The sequence below is a fragment of the Phacochoerus africanus genome, chromosome 5 (assembly GCF_016906955.1).
Source record: "Phacochoerus africanus isolate WHEZ1 chromosome 5, ROS_Pafr_v1, whole genome shotgun sequence".
NCBI classification, from domain to species: Eukaryota; Metazoa; Chordata; class Mammalia; order Artiodactyla; family Suidae; genus Phacochoerus; species Phacochoerus africanus.
The window spans coordinates 136830959-136846647 of NC_062548.1; the positions used below are offsets into that span (position 1 = coordinate 136830959).

General features: G+C 59.8%; 1 protein-coding gene across 6 annotated transcripts in view; it reads left to right on the forward strand.

The window, feature by feature from the left end:
• MYT1L (myelin transcription factor 1 like) overlaps window positions 1-15689 on the forward strand; it is a 140013-nt gene that overhangs the window by 112319 nt on the left and 12005 nt on the right. For all 6 annotated transcript variants that reach the window (XM_047782721.1, XM_047782725.1, XM_047782722.1 and 3 more), the window contains exons 16-17: window positions 4873-4956; window positions 6258-6479. In XM_047782721.1, coding sequence (XP_047638677.1) covers window positions 4873-4956; window positions 6258-6479 — 306 coding nt within the window. The remainder of the gene's footprint in view (window positions 1-4872; window positions 4957-6257; window positions 6480-15689) is intronic.

Below are 15689 nucleotides of genomic sequence, written 5' to 3' on the forward strand. Positions count from 1 at the left end.
CGTGTCGCGGTCAGTGGGGACGTCAGGGCCAGCAGGGCCGTGAAGGTCACAGTCAGCTGCCCACGTGACAGGCGAACCGCCCCGCCCACCTGCTTTGCTTTGTTCAGGTTGCAGCGCTCGCCTGGTTTTCTCTCTCTACCTCGTCCCTGAAGCTTTCTTCAATTCATCTTAAACAGTATTGGTGACCGTCTAGAATGTTCTATTAAAAACCCATCGTCAGAAGCCTCGACCCCCACCCCGTCCCCTGGGGGGGACCTCCTTCAGCCCCGCACACTGAGGAGCCCAACTTCCTGCCTTCAAGCAGCAACCCAAAGTCACCTCTCCAGCTCCCCACAGACGCCCTCCGCGCTCTCGCCCCGACCCCCCCCAGGCTGGCTTTCCCTGCAGGTTCTGGGGGGCCAGCGCAGCCCCCATCAGCGGGTCCCAGGCCCTTCTCTGATTCCATCTTCCCGCCTGGAGCAGCAGCAGACCCGAAGGCCCCGGGCAGGCGCTCCACGCACACGCGCGCGGCCGGGTTTTCACAGGTGACCAGGCTGCTGGAATCTGACTCCCCGGGGGGCGTTTCAGAGCAGCACACCCCTGGGAGTCTAGAATGTTCCCTGACAACAAGCAAGAGCTCAGCACTTCCCACACCGGAAGAGCATCTGCCCAAGCCAGCCCTCTCTCCTCACCGCGTGTGAGGAGACGCACAGCGGTCCTGCGACCCCATGCCACTGGGTCCTGCTTCTCCTGCTCCTCCAGGATGGGGGCAAGCCCTGGCCCCAAGGGGTCTGCACCTGGTGCTTGGTCCCTGCGGCCTCTCCTGCCACGAGGCAGACCTGCCCCCAGGTCCCGGGGGACAAAGAAACAGCCTGAGGAGACGCGCTGCTAGCAGGGAGCGCAAGCCCCCCTCGGCCTGAGTCCCAGTAGCAAACCCGGACTGAGACCTACCCTGGAGCCCCCGGCCGGCCCACGGCTGTCACCGGCCTCAGAGCTCTGTACCCACAGCCTCACCGACCACCTCCGCCACACCCCTGGGAGCTGACCACGTGCCCCACCCGAGCTTGTTCCCTCACCCAGGGAGGCAAGGAAGCTCAGTGCCCCCGAAGTTTACAAAACTTCAGATAATGGAGTTCCCATCGTGGCACAGCAGAAACGAATCCAACTAGGAACCAAGAGGTTGTGGGTTTGATCCCTGGCCTTGCTCAGTGGGTCAAGGAAGCGGCGTTGCTGTGAGCTGCAGTGTAGGTCGCCGATGCGGCTCGGATCCTGCGTGGCTGTGGCTGTGGTAGAGGCCGGCGGCTACAGCTCTGATTAGATCCCTAGCCTGGGAACCTCCATAGGCCATGGGTGTGGCCCTAAAAAGCGAAAAAATAATTCCTTCAGATAAAGATGCGGCTGCGCATGGAGCCCTGCGTCCGTGTCCGTGAATCGCGCAAAGCACAGCTTCTGCTCAGACGCCGTTCGTCACTGGGCACGTAAGTCCTCAATCTCAGCCCGGAATATTCTGGAAGCCTGGTGAATTCATGCTGCACATCATCGTGCCAGAAGCTAAGGAGCAGTGGCAGCTGGGGGCTCCTGTTTCAAGGACTAGGTAAGCCCACGGGGAAACGGGCATAGAGACAAACCCGTGCGGCAGATGCAGGTCCAGGTCGCGTCATCACAGCACCGAGGTGGGGGAAGGGCCGGCCTTCATTCCAGCGAGGCCGGGTCAGCGCGGCGAGGCCAGCGAGAGGCTGCAAAGCCGGAGCTGAGCGCGGCGGCGGGGAGGAAGGGTTTTCCAAGCAAGGGCACCGAATTAGGAAAGTAGCCGCGGCCAGACCAGTCCGTGGTCTTTTGACGAACGGCGGCGCACGCGGCTGGGTGAGGGCTTCGGGGTGAAGCCCATGGAAGCGCGTGTCTCTGACTGTTCTTCAGGACCCTCAGCAAGTGGGCTTCAACTGAATCCTGCAGAACCAGGGACAGGGCAGAGCAGCCCTCAGCACGGCGACGTCTAGGGGGTGATGAGAGACGTGGGAGCTCACAGCCGGCGGTGAGGGCCGCCTCCAGGAGAAGAGCCAGGAAGATGTGGAAGAGTGGGCGGAAGCCACGGTGGGGGCGCGACAAGCCGGGCCTGGGTGAGGAGAGGCGGGGGCGCCGGCCGGGCCGAGAGCCCACCAGCCTGCGCACAGCGGATGGCGAGGCCGCGTCTGCGATGGAAGCCGTCCGCACAGCGGGGCTGGACTCTGCTGAGACTCGTCAGCTTGGAGATTCAGCTGGGACCTGTGGGTCACCCGGCGGCTGGAGGAGAAGGGGGTGCAGGGCCCAGCTTGGGGGATGTTTCCTGTTTCCAAGCCCCCAGGACGGGCATGGGGTGAACTCAGGACAGGAAGAGAACTCAGCCCTGAGAAATGGAAGGCGGTCCCAACCCCAAGAAGCCAGCTCCCCGAGCCCTGAACAGACCTGGGCCGTCATGGGAACCGCCCCAGCCTCGACGGAATGGCTTCCAGCCCCTTGAGCATGAAGGACGTGGGCCAGGGGCCCTACAGAAGGGTCACAAATTCCGACACGGGCGAGCGCAGGTCTGGCTCCCTGGGCACCTTCTTGGCACCACGGCAGGCTCCCTGTGGCCGCGTGTCCTATTGGTACAGCGACAAGGAGGCTGAGTCTGAGCTGCCAGGACAGTGTGCCTCCTGGGCCCACAGCCCCCAGCGGCCCCTCCCCACTGGCCCCATGGCCAGGCTGACGCTGGCATCCACGTTCCCGTTTTCGGCCGTGGGCTCTGGCCCTCCTTGGCTCCTCCTCCCCGGCTCCAAGGCCCAGCTTGGGGGATGTTTCCTGTTTCCATCAGGTACAGAATCGGCAGCAAGCAAGTCATAGGAATCTGCCAGCTCAAGCGTCAAAACGCTGCTGTGACAGCGAGACCCTGGACCTGTGGTGACGGCAACAGTGACACAGACGCCAGGGCCCCGCTGTGCGAGCGCTCGAATCCCACTGTCGGCTGGCGACAGGAGGTGGGCGGGTGAGGGGCAGGAAGCGGACCCAGGAGTGCGGGACTTCGTCCGGGCGGCTTCTCACGGACCCCGGGCCCACACACAGCAACGGCAGTGCCCCTGCCACCCACAGCCAGCCTGGCCGAGCCTGGGAGAGCCGGTCGCCCTCACTGCAGACGAAGATCCCAGGGTTCCAGACCAGCCCCAGCATCAGAGCCGAGGTTCTTGGAGTCAGAGCTGGGTCCAGACCTACGCTCCCTGTGGCGCCCTGCTCTTTCTGGCTGTGCTCCAACTTACTTTCGCTCGCCGCCTGTCTGCGCAAGGGCCCAGAGCCACCCCTCACTCCCGACTTCAAGTTCAAGGGGGAAGGGTGACAGGTAAAGCAGGGAGACGGGCCACGTGAGAATGAAGACAGGAAGGGCTGGGGGCAGCCATGGGGCCAGACCCCCATCAGCCCCAGGGCTCAGGCCCGGGCTTCCAGACCCCTGCGCCCACCTCCGCCCGCGCGCGCGGGGCAGCTTTACAGGAGAGCAGCCACGCAGCTGCAGGAACTTGGAAAAAACGCAAAGGGGACAGTAGCGATGGGGTGATGGGTCTGCCCCCCACTTAGGACAGCCAGGCCCTGTGCCTGAGGACCAGCCTGTTCAGATCCGGCAAGAAATCTAAGCTCAGGAAGATGGGCCCATCCCGCCTAGACCCGTCCTGCATCAGCCCAGGCCTCAGCCCTCCGCATCCCGGGGCAGCTCCAGAAAGGGCCCAGGGCCTGGTTCTCCAGTTCTTTCTTTGCAAAGAATCCCTCTTATTCTATAGAATCTCATGCCCAGGAGTTCCCATTGTGGCTCAGCAGGTTAAGTACCTGATGTTGTCTCTGTGAGGATGGGGTTCGATCCCTGGCCTTGCTCAGTGGGTTCTGAGAACCCCACGTTGCCTCAGACTGCAGTGTAGGTTGCAGAGGCAGCTTGGATCTGGTGTTGCTGTAGCTGAGGCAGCTGCAGCTCTGATCCTACCCAGGAACCTCCCTGTGCTGCAGATGTGGCTGTAAAAAGGAAAAAGAAAAACCTCACATTTAATAGCCTAATAGCCTATTGTTAGCTGCCATTGAACCAAAAATACTTGTGTATATACACACATTCCAGCTGGAAATTTCCCTTTCGAAAACGTGAACTGGGAATTCCCGTTGGGGCTCAGCGGGTCACGGAGCTGACTGGTATCCAGGAGGATGCGGTCTCCATCTCTGGCCTTGCTCAGTGTGTTAAGGATCTGGCGTTGCTGCAAACTGCAGCGTAAGTCACAGACTCGGTTGGCTCTGATCGGGCATTGCTGTGGCTGTGGTGTTGGCCTGCAGCTGCAGCTCCAACTGGACACACAGCCTGGGAACCTCCATATGCCGCGGGTGCAGCCATTAAAAAAAAAGAAAAGATAAAGAAAATGTGAGCTATTTCCAAAAATTCCGAAATTAAAATAAGCATATTCAACTTGCACTGTGTCTTCTGTAGACACCACGGGAAGCTGTGCTTCAGGGAAACCCACCGGGTCAGCAGCGTACACACCCTCCAAGGCGGGAGGGCTGCTGAACGGCAGGAACGAAGGGGGGGTGTCTTCCTTTCTGTGGCCCTTTCTGTGCAGGGAGCTCCCTCCCAGCTGCTCCTGGCAACTCCTGACCGCCTCCGTGATACAAGGGCCAGTCTCTCCCGCCCAGACTGGGTGACCTCCAGGGAACTGCCAGTGTCTGAAGGCTTGAGGGGGCGCACAGAGGGGCCACACCCTGACACCGGAGAGCACCTCCCCTAGGATTTCACTTTCAGGCCCAGAAGCCCTGGCTTCTGGAGGGAACTGAGTTGAGGCACCGTGGGTTAGGTTCGGTGAGCGGAGCCAGCAGAGCGAACGTGGGGACGCTCCCTGAGAGCTGTTTCCTCCTTAGCCTTTCAGGTTGCCCGAGAGCCAAGAAGAGTGGCATCAGGATAGCACAGAGCAAGGAGGACAAGGAGGACCAGGAGCCCATCAGGTACGCAGGCAGGGGCGGGGCCGTGGGGGGCGGGGCCTCGGGGGCGGGGCAGGGCAGCGGCGGGGGCGGGGCTGTGGGTGGAGCGTGGAGGACAGGGCTGCGGGCGGGGCGGGGCGGGGCCTCGGGGCGGGGCATCCGGGAGAGAGGTCGGGCTTGGAGAGGTCAGCCAACTGCCAGGTCAAGCATGGAAACCAGAGCCAAGGCACAGCTGCTCACTGGCCAGAGCATCCTCTAATGACGGGAGATGATGGCGAATAGCCATCCATCCTGCCAGGCTCTGAATGACCAGATTATAAGAAATGTCCCTCTGCCCCTCCGTGGAAAAAGCAGTTTAATTTACTGGAAAAGACAGACTCATGAAAGTACCAAAGGCATTAACACGGAAAGCAAGCATTTGGCTGACCCTCCAGCCTGCCAAGGTCGCCCGGCTGTCTGTGCTCTGCCCCGCGCTGAGGTTCTGAGACCACTGCGCCGCCCTAAGGAGCACTTACGGGAGGCGGCCGGCCCCACCCCTCTCAGCAGGCTTTGTCCTGGACGACTGCCCAGGAGCCTGGGTCTCAGACGTTGAGATAAACATGTTGCCATCTTCCTGAGATTTCGATCTCACTCAACGTCTTTGGAGAAAAGTTTTGATTAAAACCAAAAATTAAGATAAAAATGTGTTTGCAGTTTGGCTGCGAGTCCTGGGCCCTTTGCCATAACCTGCAATAAAGACGTTTCAGAAGCATGAGTTGATTAGTCTGTTGTTGAACTTCAGCTCCAGCCAAGAATTTTCCCCTATATTTAAAAAAAAAAAAAAAAAAGTTCTCCTGGGGTAGCCAGACCCTTAACCACATACCACCTCTGCTGCTCAAAGCCCCAGCTGCTGGAAGGTGTCCTGTACTCTCAGGAAACCCAGCCAAACAAATAAGTGTTCCCTGGCTCTAGAGGAGAACACAGGATTGTACAAAGGTCTTTTAAAAACAATCCTGCAAGTCCCCATTCACACTGCGTGTCTCTGCCATAAAAGCTGGGATTCTGTTCAAAAGTGGCGTCTTCCAAACAGACACCTGCACCCACTGGCTTCGGCACACTGGTTCTTCCTTTTCACACGCGGCATCCACGCTGCTCACCAAGCGTGGACCTGCTGTTCTGGAAAACCTTCCTTCTACCTGCCCTGGCCCAGGGCTTCGGGAGGATGGGCGTCTTCCAGGCCCCACTAGGTGATGGCTGTGGTGGTTTTCCTTCTTCCGTTGGAGGAGAGGACGCGGGCTTCTCCTTCCCACCAGGTCCTTCAAGTGTGTCTGCTCTGTCCGCTCCAGGTGCCCCGTCCCCGGGTGTGACGGCCAGGGCCACATAACAGGGAAGTACGCCTCCCACCGCAGTGCGTCCGGGTGTCCCTTGGCGGCCAAGAGGCAGAAGGACGGGTACCTCAATGGCTCCCAGTTCTCCTGGAAGTCGGTCAAGACAGAGGGCATGTCATGTCCCACGCCGGGGTGCGACGGCTCCGGGCACGTCAGCGGCAGCTTCCTGACGCATCGCAGGTGAGTGTCACCTGCCTGGGCTCCAGGGCCACGGGGTCAGCGCTCCAAGTCCATCCCTCAGTTTGAGAAGGAAGATTGCAGGAGTTCCCACCAGGGCTCAGTGGGTTAAGGACCTGACTAGTTTCCATGAGGATATGGGTCTGATTCCTGGCCTGGCTCAGTGGGCTAAGGATCTGGCGTTTGCCGTGAGCTGTGGGGCAGGTCGCAGACAAGGCTTGGATCTGGTGTTGCTGTGGCTGTGGCTGTGGTGTAGGCCAGCAGCTACAGCTCCGATTGGACCCCTGGCCTGGGGACGTCCCTATGCCGTGGGCATGGCCCTAAAAAGAAAAAACTAAAAAGAAAATTCCAAAATCTGTGATACAAATGCAACGACCTTCTGAGGCTTGGAAAAAGAAGAGACAGATTGAAGCTAATTTTATGAAAAGCATCAACTCGTCCTACCTCGTCTGCGTATAAACTGGTTTCCAGGTGTCTGTGAGGAGCTCACGGCAAGAACGGTGGGCATCCCCCCCACATACTCAGCGATTTGCTCAGCTGAAGGATGCAGGCAGGCCCTTGGGGCACTTGGCACCGGTCTCAGAAGAGCAGGAAACCTCAGAAAGAGCCAGTCAAGCCCCCTGATGGTGGTTCGCTTAATTTTAAACATCTCGATAAGCGACTGCATTGTCTCAGGAGAAGAGGCCGGCTGTGTGGGACACCACCCATGGTGTGGATCCCAGAGGCGGCCCAGCTTTCCGGAGGCCAGGCTGGGGAGGACACAGCCCCCCACGTGTGACAGGAGCCCAGGGCTCTCGTTTGGCTCCCTGACCTCAGAGCCAGCCCCTTGCCTCCATCTGCTAAACCATACTGAACACAGAACCAAGCAGAAGGAATGGTGTGTGACCACGAGCCTTAACGTTTTCTAGGAAGGTTTGCTTATTGTCAGAAGAAATTCCTGCTCTGAAAGGACAAAGGGTCTAAAGAGAGAGCTGAGCGCCTTTCCTGAGGCGGGTGCCCACCCCCTGAGCGGAGAGGCATCGGCAGCTGAACATGCCAGGGGTGGGGCGGTTGGGGGGGGGTGTGCAGGGCGCCCCCCACACACCGCTTTCTTCCTTCTGGTACAGCAGGTCACAGCGTTGCTTAGGCATCTGCACAGGACGAGGCCCTCGTCCCTTCCCCGGAGCACCCGGTGCCCAGCAGCGGCTGCGGCCTGGGCAACAGGGCAGTGGGGACGTTACCAGCCCTGGCGGGGAGCCCCCTTCTGTGCAGCTCTGTCTGCATGACCCTGCACAGGCCCGTCTCCAAGACTCAGCCCTGGAGGCGAAAATGCTCATTTTAAACTTAGAAGGGTTGGAGTTCCCGTCGTGGCTCAGCAGTTAATGAACCCAACTGGTATCCATAAGGATGCAGGTTCAATCCCTGGCCTCGCTTCGTGGGTTAAGGATCCGGGGTTGCCGTGATCTGGGTGGAGGTCAAAGACGCAGCTGGGATTGGCATTGCTGTGGCTGTGCTGTAGGCTGGCAGCTGCAGCTTGGATTCAACCCCTAGCCTGGAAACCTCCATATGCTGCAGGTACAGCCATAAAAAGAAAAAAAATAAAAAGTAAATTTAGACGGGCTGCCAAAATGCCCTCCAAAAAGTCCCTACCTCCTTAAGTCTTTGGCAATCAATAATATTTTTTAAAAATTTAAAAATCCTGCCCACATGAACTATAAATACTTGTTTTGCTAATCTGACAAAAATGAAAACAAGTTCCACTTCCTGGATTAAATACGAGCACTCATGGGTCCCAGAAACGGTGCCAGAAGACGGGCTTGGGCCTGTTTCACAGCCTGCTGAGCGTCATGAGAACAGCCCATGCCTAGGGACCACCAGCATACCCGGCTCCTTGGCGCGACCTCAGGGCTTGTGGGACAGCTGGCAGGCCGCTCACGCGGGGTCGCTGCCACCAGTGGGGACCATGATGCTGCAGCCCCTTCCCCGGGCCGCACCCCACACACCGGTTCCCTGGGTTTGAAACCCAGGCGCCAGCACTGAGTCATCTTGTGAAGGTGCCCAGCCGCTCCTGGTCTCTGGCCGTCCCTGTTTCTTTCCTCCGAAAGGACACGTCCCCAGGGGCTCTGGCCAGGAGAAGGACTTTGTTCAGAAGCACCTCTTCCTGCTGAGCTGGAGGGAGGCTCAGGGCGTGTCCAGTGGAGACAGTCACAGCTGGTGATCTGGGTGACACACGACGGAATCTCCCTCCCAGCGTCCCCGTGATGTGCCCTGACATCGGCAGACAGCTCACCCAGAGCTGGTCCAGGGCGGAGGCCGGAGCATCTCAGAAGCAGCGGGTGGGCCCCCCACCCTCCGTGGGGGGCAGAGCGGTGCAGAGACTCGGACCCTGCATTTTACTGCAGAAGCTTAATCCCAAGTCTAACTGGCACCTCTGGCACCTCTGAGGAGGAATGGGGACATGGACGGTGCCTGGAAAGTGCTGGGAGCCCACGGGTCGGGGGAGTGCGCCCTCCGTCTGGGTGGGAGGGCCCGAGGCGTCAACAGGACTCCAAGAGAGGTGACCTCATTTTTCAAACTGTGGCAAAAAATCCACGATGGAAAGTTCGTCATCTCGGCCACTCTTCCGCATCCAGCTCAGGGGCCATGAGCACAGTGACGTTGCTGTGCCGCTGTCACCACGCTTACCTCCGGATGCAGCGCTGTCCTCGCTGGACATGCACGCCCAGCCCGGCCCGCCCTGGTACCCACCGCGTCCGCTCTCCTGTGACCCGCTGCCCTTGCTCTGCATGCCATCCCTAGGGTGCCCAGCCCTTCAGGGCTGGCCCCGTCCTCCCACGCGCCACTGCAGTTGCCACCTGCTGAGCAAGCGGTCGCTCTTCCACTGGGCGGATGGCACGTTGTTCCCGCAGGTGTAGGACAGTGACCCTTGGCAGGAATGTGGCCTCGCAGGGCCCAGACGCCTCTCCCCTGGGGCTGGCACGTCTCCAGGCCTGTGAGGCCGCGGGAGGAGCCCCAGGGAGACATGAGGTGCACTGAGACGCGGGCTCCGAGAGCAGCCACGTGCCATGAAAGCTGCGCAGCTCTTCGGATCAGCAGACTGGACAGAAGCAGAAACTCCCATTTCGTTTCTTTTCCCTCCAAGTTGTGACCGCCTAGTGAGGTGACAGAGGACCGCTTTCTAAGGAGCCCAGGAGAAGGGGGCCCAGGAGGCCCACTCTTCCAACTCCCTCTTCTGGGAGGTGACCACATGGACATGCTGGGACAGGGACTCCAGAGGCCACAGGCTCGGAGTGCCACAGTCCATGTGCTGGGATGCCGTTTCCACTCGTTTCATCCGTGTCGCCTCCTCCTGGTCCCTGGTTCTCACACAGAACTGCTGTCAAGGTCGCAGAAAGTGGTTTAGTTTATGGTTAGATTTGGCAGGGCGAGAACTGTGGGTGAGCTGGGACCACACCTGCACGTGGCTGGCAAGGAAGGGAGCCCCCAGACCTGATATTTACCTGAATGAAGAAAGGAGGGAGGGGCGGCAGGACACCGCGCAGGGTGGCCCCGGGGCCTGGTGGGGCCAGATCTTGGCAGAGGTCGGGCACCCCAGGCCAGTTGGGACAGGAAGATAAGGATGCAGATCCCGAGAGAGCGCGCCTGCCATGGGCCAGGCTTCCCATGACGCTCAGACCTGTGTCCCACTTCAGGGGAGTGTACAGCCCTCCCGCAGGCGTCTGCCATCAGGAGCAGGTGGCGGAGGCCAGGCAGCTGAGTGGGCTGCAGGGCGGGGAGGCCGAGGGCCCTCGAGGGGCAAGAGACCATTTGCCCAACGGGAGGCAAACCCTTGGCCACCAGGATGCAGAAAAGAGAAAGGCGTGGCCTTGCTGCGGCGTCGGAAGTGCTGGGCGCACAGAGCGTAGGGCGCTGTAGCTGCGTGGCTCCCGGGGGAGCAGGGCCCGGGCTACTGGGAAGGAAGGAAAAGCCGGGGCCTCGCTGGCGGGGAAGTCACAGCCTGTGCCTCGCGGGCACCCTCGCTTCTCGACCTGGCCCTGCTTCCTCCTGGGGAGCAGCACCCCTGTTTTCTGAACTGCCAAAAGGGGCCCTGGCAGGATTCCATCCCCTCACAGCCTTCCGGCTGCCTGGGGCGCCTCCCCCATCTGCCAGGACGGAGGTCGATGCCGTCGGGGCTGCCCGAGCGCCAGGCACTTGCTTCTTCCATCTTCATCCAACCCAAGGAAGTGGGTGCCCTGGTTACTCCTGTTTCAAAGATTAGGATTTGAGTCGAACAGAAGTGATGTGACTGCCCAAGGTCGTGTGGTTCGTAAGCGACGGAGCTGGGGTTCAAACCCGGGGCCCGGCTCCACGGAGCTCCCTGCTTCTTCTTGACTCTGCTCATCTTTGTCAACTTGACGAGACCCCAGCCTGTCTGTCCCGGAGGGTGGTCCCTCCCCTCCGTGTCCCACTACTGAGCGACTGCAGGACCCGCTTGTTGTCTCGAGGCCACCTGTGGGGCTGAGAGGCGTTTCCTTGTCCTCAAGGGTCCCCAGCACCTCCCTTCTGCCACACTTGCCAGCCTTTAAGAAACGCTCTCCCGCGCCGGCCACTCAGGGCTCTTTTTTTTAAGTTGATCAGAGTTGTGCTTAAAACTAGAAGCAGCTGTGTGTTCATGAGAGACAGACTGAGGCCCTGGGGTCTCATGAGAGATGGGAATGCTTCAGCAGGTGCCTGAGAGGGGCCAGTGGCTCGGAACCCCGGGACCACAGTCACAGGTGTCAGGTCAAGATCAGGGAGAGAAGCAGGGTCTGCCTGGCTGGGGGGCAATGGCTCCCCTGGCGGGAAAGGCCCCTGAGCCCCCCGGGTGAGGGTCAGGACACAGGTGGGGCCAGCAATGCAGGGGCGGGGGGAGGACACAGGCTGAGAGGGTGGGGGTGGGGACACAGGCTGGGGGGGGACACAGGCTGAGGGGGTGGGGGGACACAGGTTGGGGAGGGGGCACAGGCTGAGGGAGTGGGGGGACACAGGCTGAGAGAGTGGGGGGGACACAGGCTGAGAGAGTGGGGGGACACAGGCTGAGTGGGGGACACAGGCTGAGAGAGTGGGGGGGACACAGGCTGAGAGGGTGGGGGAACACAGGCTGAGTGGGGGACACAGGCTGAGGGGGTGGGGGGACACAGGCTGAGTGGGGGACACAGGCTGAGGGGGTGGGGGGACACAGGCTGGGGGACACAGAATGGGGGGGACACAGGCTGGGGAGGACACAGGACGGGGGGGCTCTTTATCTGTGGAACTACCTGTGTGCGTGTCTGCTGACCACCCTCTCTTGTCACCTCAATCTTACTCTACTTTCGTAAGATTAGGAAGATTCCCCAAAATTAAAGCCATGATTCTAACCCTTATAAATAAATAAATACATGATCTTAGAAGTCAGTCATCTCATTGGGTGCCACCAAAATAAACTGTTTAAAAATTACTCCCAGGCCCTCTTAAACCTCTCCCAGCCGGACCACACGACCAGTTCATTGACGTTTCAGCTCCCCTGCAGCTCTTTGTAAGTGAGGAGAGACCCTTTTTAGGGTGTTTATCATGCGTGATACTTGCCGAGAGAATTGACATAAAAACAAGTCACCATACTGAGCATTACCACGAGTCCTTTTTGAAATCGGTCCTCTCATTTGGTTTGAGCTAGGATGGGCTCGCTGCCTTAACAAATTCACCCCAAACTGGCAGCAGAAAATAGAAGCTTATTCTTGCTCATGTGACAGAACTGGATAAGTGGACAGGAGAGGAGCGCCTTGACTTCATTCCGCAGGCAGAGGAGAAAGAGCTGAGGAGGATCCACCCAGAGATGGAGAAGCTCACATCACATCCCTCACAACCCAGCGTGGAACCTGGTCCATAGCATCACCTTGTGCAAGGGAAGCTGGGAAATGTAGTCTTTGGGATGCTGGGAAATGTAGTCCACAAAGGATGCAGGGCAATGTAGTCCTCTGGGATGCTGGGCAATGTGGTCCTTGGGACACTGGGAAATGCAGTCTACATGGCATGCTGGGAAATGTAGTTCAATGACATGCTGGGAACTGTAGTCTTTGGGAGCCTGTGGAGAAGAGAAAGCCTTTATGCATCTGCCTTTCTGTGATGTTGAGAAGCCATAGTTTTTACCCAACCTACACAACAGGCAACTGAGCACCCTGAGATCTGCAAAGCTCCCGTTTTAGAGATGGGAACACTGCCAGTAAGGAGAAAGCTGGGATTCAGCCAAGGACTGCCAGGGGGATTTGTCCATGGACCACCTGCATCTCACTCTGTCTGTCTGCCGGGACGCCTGCAAGTCCAGGCACAGGGCTGCTGTTGTAGGACAGGAACTGAAGCACCACAGAACCAACCTGTCCCCCAGGTCTCGTGGGTGGACCTCCGAGAGGGAGTAAAGCAGGCAGAACTCTCCCCAGCCAGCCATCCCACCAGGAGGTACGCCCTCTGATCTTGGCCTCCGCAGACAGGTCCGTGTCTGCCTGTGAGCGTGGAGGTGGCCTTCGCTTCCTCCCAGGCTGAGACTGTGGCCTCGCTCACTAAAGCCACACATGGACAGAGGACACTAAAGCAGTCTTATTGCTGATATGAACCCAGATTCCACACCGCGGTCCAGGAACTGTGACCGGGCAGCTACCAGCCCTGCAGCTGCTGCCTCCTGGACATTCACCTTTTCCACCGGGATGGCCTGCACCCCTGCCTGCCCTGGCCAGAGGGCGGAGGGCCAGGAGTGGGCCTGGCCGCCCAGACCTGGCGGTGGCTTTTTTTTTTTGACAAAAGCATATGAGAAACATCGTCCTTCCCTTTAAGCCCCAAGAGGAAATGCCTCCTACAGTCGGGGTTTCTCTGTGACCTGCAGGAGGTGAGGGGGCTGAGGGAGGAGGCGGCCCCTCCAAAGCATCGATGCTGCGATGCTGCGGGTGGAGAATGTGCTTGTTCAGAGCAGCCCGCGCGCGGGTTTGGTGTGTCTGCAGGACCCCTGCTCCTGGGGAACGAGCTGCACGCCATCTCGGTCTGCAGTCCCACAGAATCCGTGCTCAGAGAAAGCCTGGAAACAGAGGACGAGGTCGAAGTTGTCCTAAGAAGCAGAGCAGTGCACTTGGTGCTAAAGCCGGTTCCCCAGGAATTTCTTACTTTCCTGCCAGTGGACATCACACACCCCCATGTTTTTTAGCCACACCCCCTGGAAATATTTGCTGGTGAACGATTTTCGGCGGTGGTGTTCTCCTCAAGGAAGCGCCCCTCGGTGCGGGTCCTGATAAAATGCTGGGCGTCCTCCTTCTGCCCCCTTCCCAAGCCCTTGGCGGTGTTTGCCTGGAGCCGTCCCTGGAATTCCTGGTGGAACCGGTGCCAGACGTCTGGGGCCCACCTAGCAGGCAACTGGTGCAGAGATGGGTTAACTGTTTGCTGCCCAGAGTCTGGACTCTGTGGCCTTTTTCCAGCCCACGCTCAGAGCAAGCTGGTTTTAATTAGGGACGTTTGTTTCCATAAGGGCCCCCTGGGGCTCTGCTTCCAAACTCCAGCCTCCACACCGAGACCACCGGGGTCACTCCTGACTTGACTCAGGGCAAGGACTGGACCAGCGAGGACCCCGGGCGCCCAGGGCCACCCCCTTCTCCGAGGGAGGTGGGCACGGGCCGCCGCTAGATGGCACTGCGCCCTCGCCGAGGACTCCCGCCGAGCGCTGGGCACGGGCCGCCGCTAGATGGCGCTGCGCCCTGGCCGGGGACTCCCGCTGAGCCTGGCAGGCCTGCTCCAGACGCTTCCAAATTTGACCCACGCTGGGTGCAGTCACTGGATCGGAATGGCAGGAACACGGTGCGGGCGTGTTCGCACAAAACGCACCCCGCCGTGGGTCTGTCTTTGTCTCCTAATTTAGTCCATCCCGGCTGGCAGTTAGTTCCCTGGGAAGTAAGAGCATCAGCCTCAGACTGAAGTCTGGTTCTGACTCTCAGGCTGGGTGGACCCTTTCCAGGTCCTGGTCTGGGCACCAGCAGCCTGGTCGCGTGGAGACGCCTGAGTCCCTCACTCCGCTGGCTTCTGTGTGGCCGAGCTTCCTTGTGGCTGCTGTCCAGCCTCACACTGTCCTTCTCTTTCACGTGGGCGAGCCACCCGGTGTGCACAGCATTCAGCTCCAAGCATCCCGGAGCAACTGGGCACACCTGGCCCCCGAGCAGCAGGCCTCAGGGCCGACAGCCCCTCTGGGTACAAACAGGAGGCAGACGCCCGGTGCCGCCCCCCTGCCCCGCCTCTGGAACATAGAAGCTTCGTGAGCAAGCCCAGACCCAGGCCGGGTTCGGGGAAGGGCGCGGGTATGGTGGTCACTCAGCCTCTGGGGAGTCCAGTGTGGTCACCAGAGGCAAACATCTCGTCTGTCAACAGCTCTGAGCTTCCTTGTGAAGAACAGTGAAAACACCTGCTGTACAAAGATTCGCCCTCCTCCTGAACAGCTAAAAGCCGTGGCAGAAAATGTGTCGAAGCTCAGCCAGGCAGAAGCCAGCGGAGTGAGGGACTTGGTGGCTCCACACCACCTGGCTGGAGGTGCCCAAACCAGGCCGCACAGCAGAACGCCCTGCAGACAGTTTAACCCGGCAAAGTGTCTGGAGAGATGCTCAGAAACCTCGTGGCGTCGCTGCAGACGTCACGGGACGTCCCCTTGCACAGACGCTGCCTGGGACCACGCAGTGCACGCGCTGCCGGCCGGGGGGCAGATACAGGCGCAGACAATACACCAGCAGCCTCTCTGCCTGCGGGCAGAGTCTGCGTAGCCCGAATGAGCGCACGAAGTACAGAGCGGGGTCTAGGTGTGACTCTCGGGAAGTATCATACGTCGTATGGGTTTTCCTTCCACCTGCGCATGCGGCGCCCTGCACGCTGACACAGCGCAGAGGGTCCCCGTGCCCCCAGGACCACAGCTTCCATGGAAGGCGCTCAGCACGGCCCTGGGGGAAGGAAGCAGGGAGGGGGCGTCCTGGAGGCGAGGATCAGCACGTGCAGACCGGGCGGGACAGACGTTCACAAGCTGGGAGCCAGGCGGGCGGGCAGGCCACGCTGGTGGCGATGTTTCAAAACGTTTGGGTGAGAGGTGGCAGGAGGCTGTTGGGGTTTCTCCAAAGAACCGGGGAGGGGGAGCTGGGGGCCCAAGGGCGTCGGGGTGTGAGTCTGTGTGGTCCGCTCCTTACTCTGAATGTTTGAAATTCGTTTCGAATCTAACCCTCATAT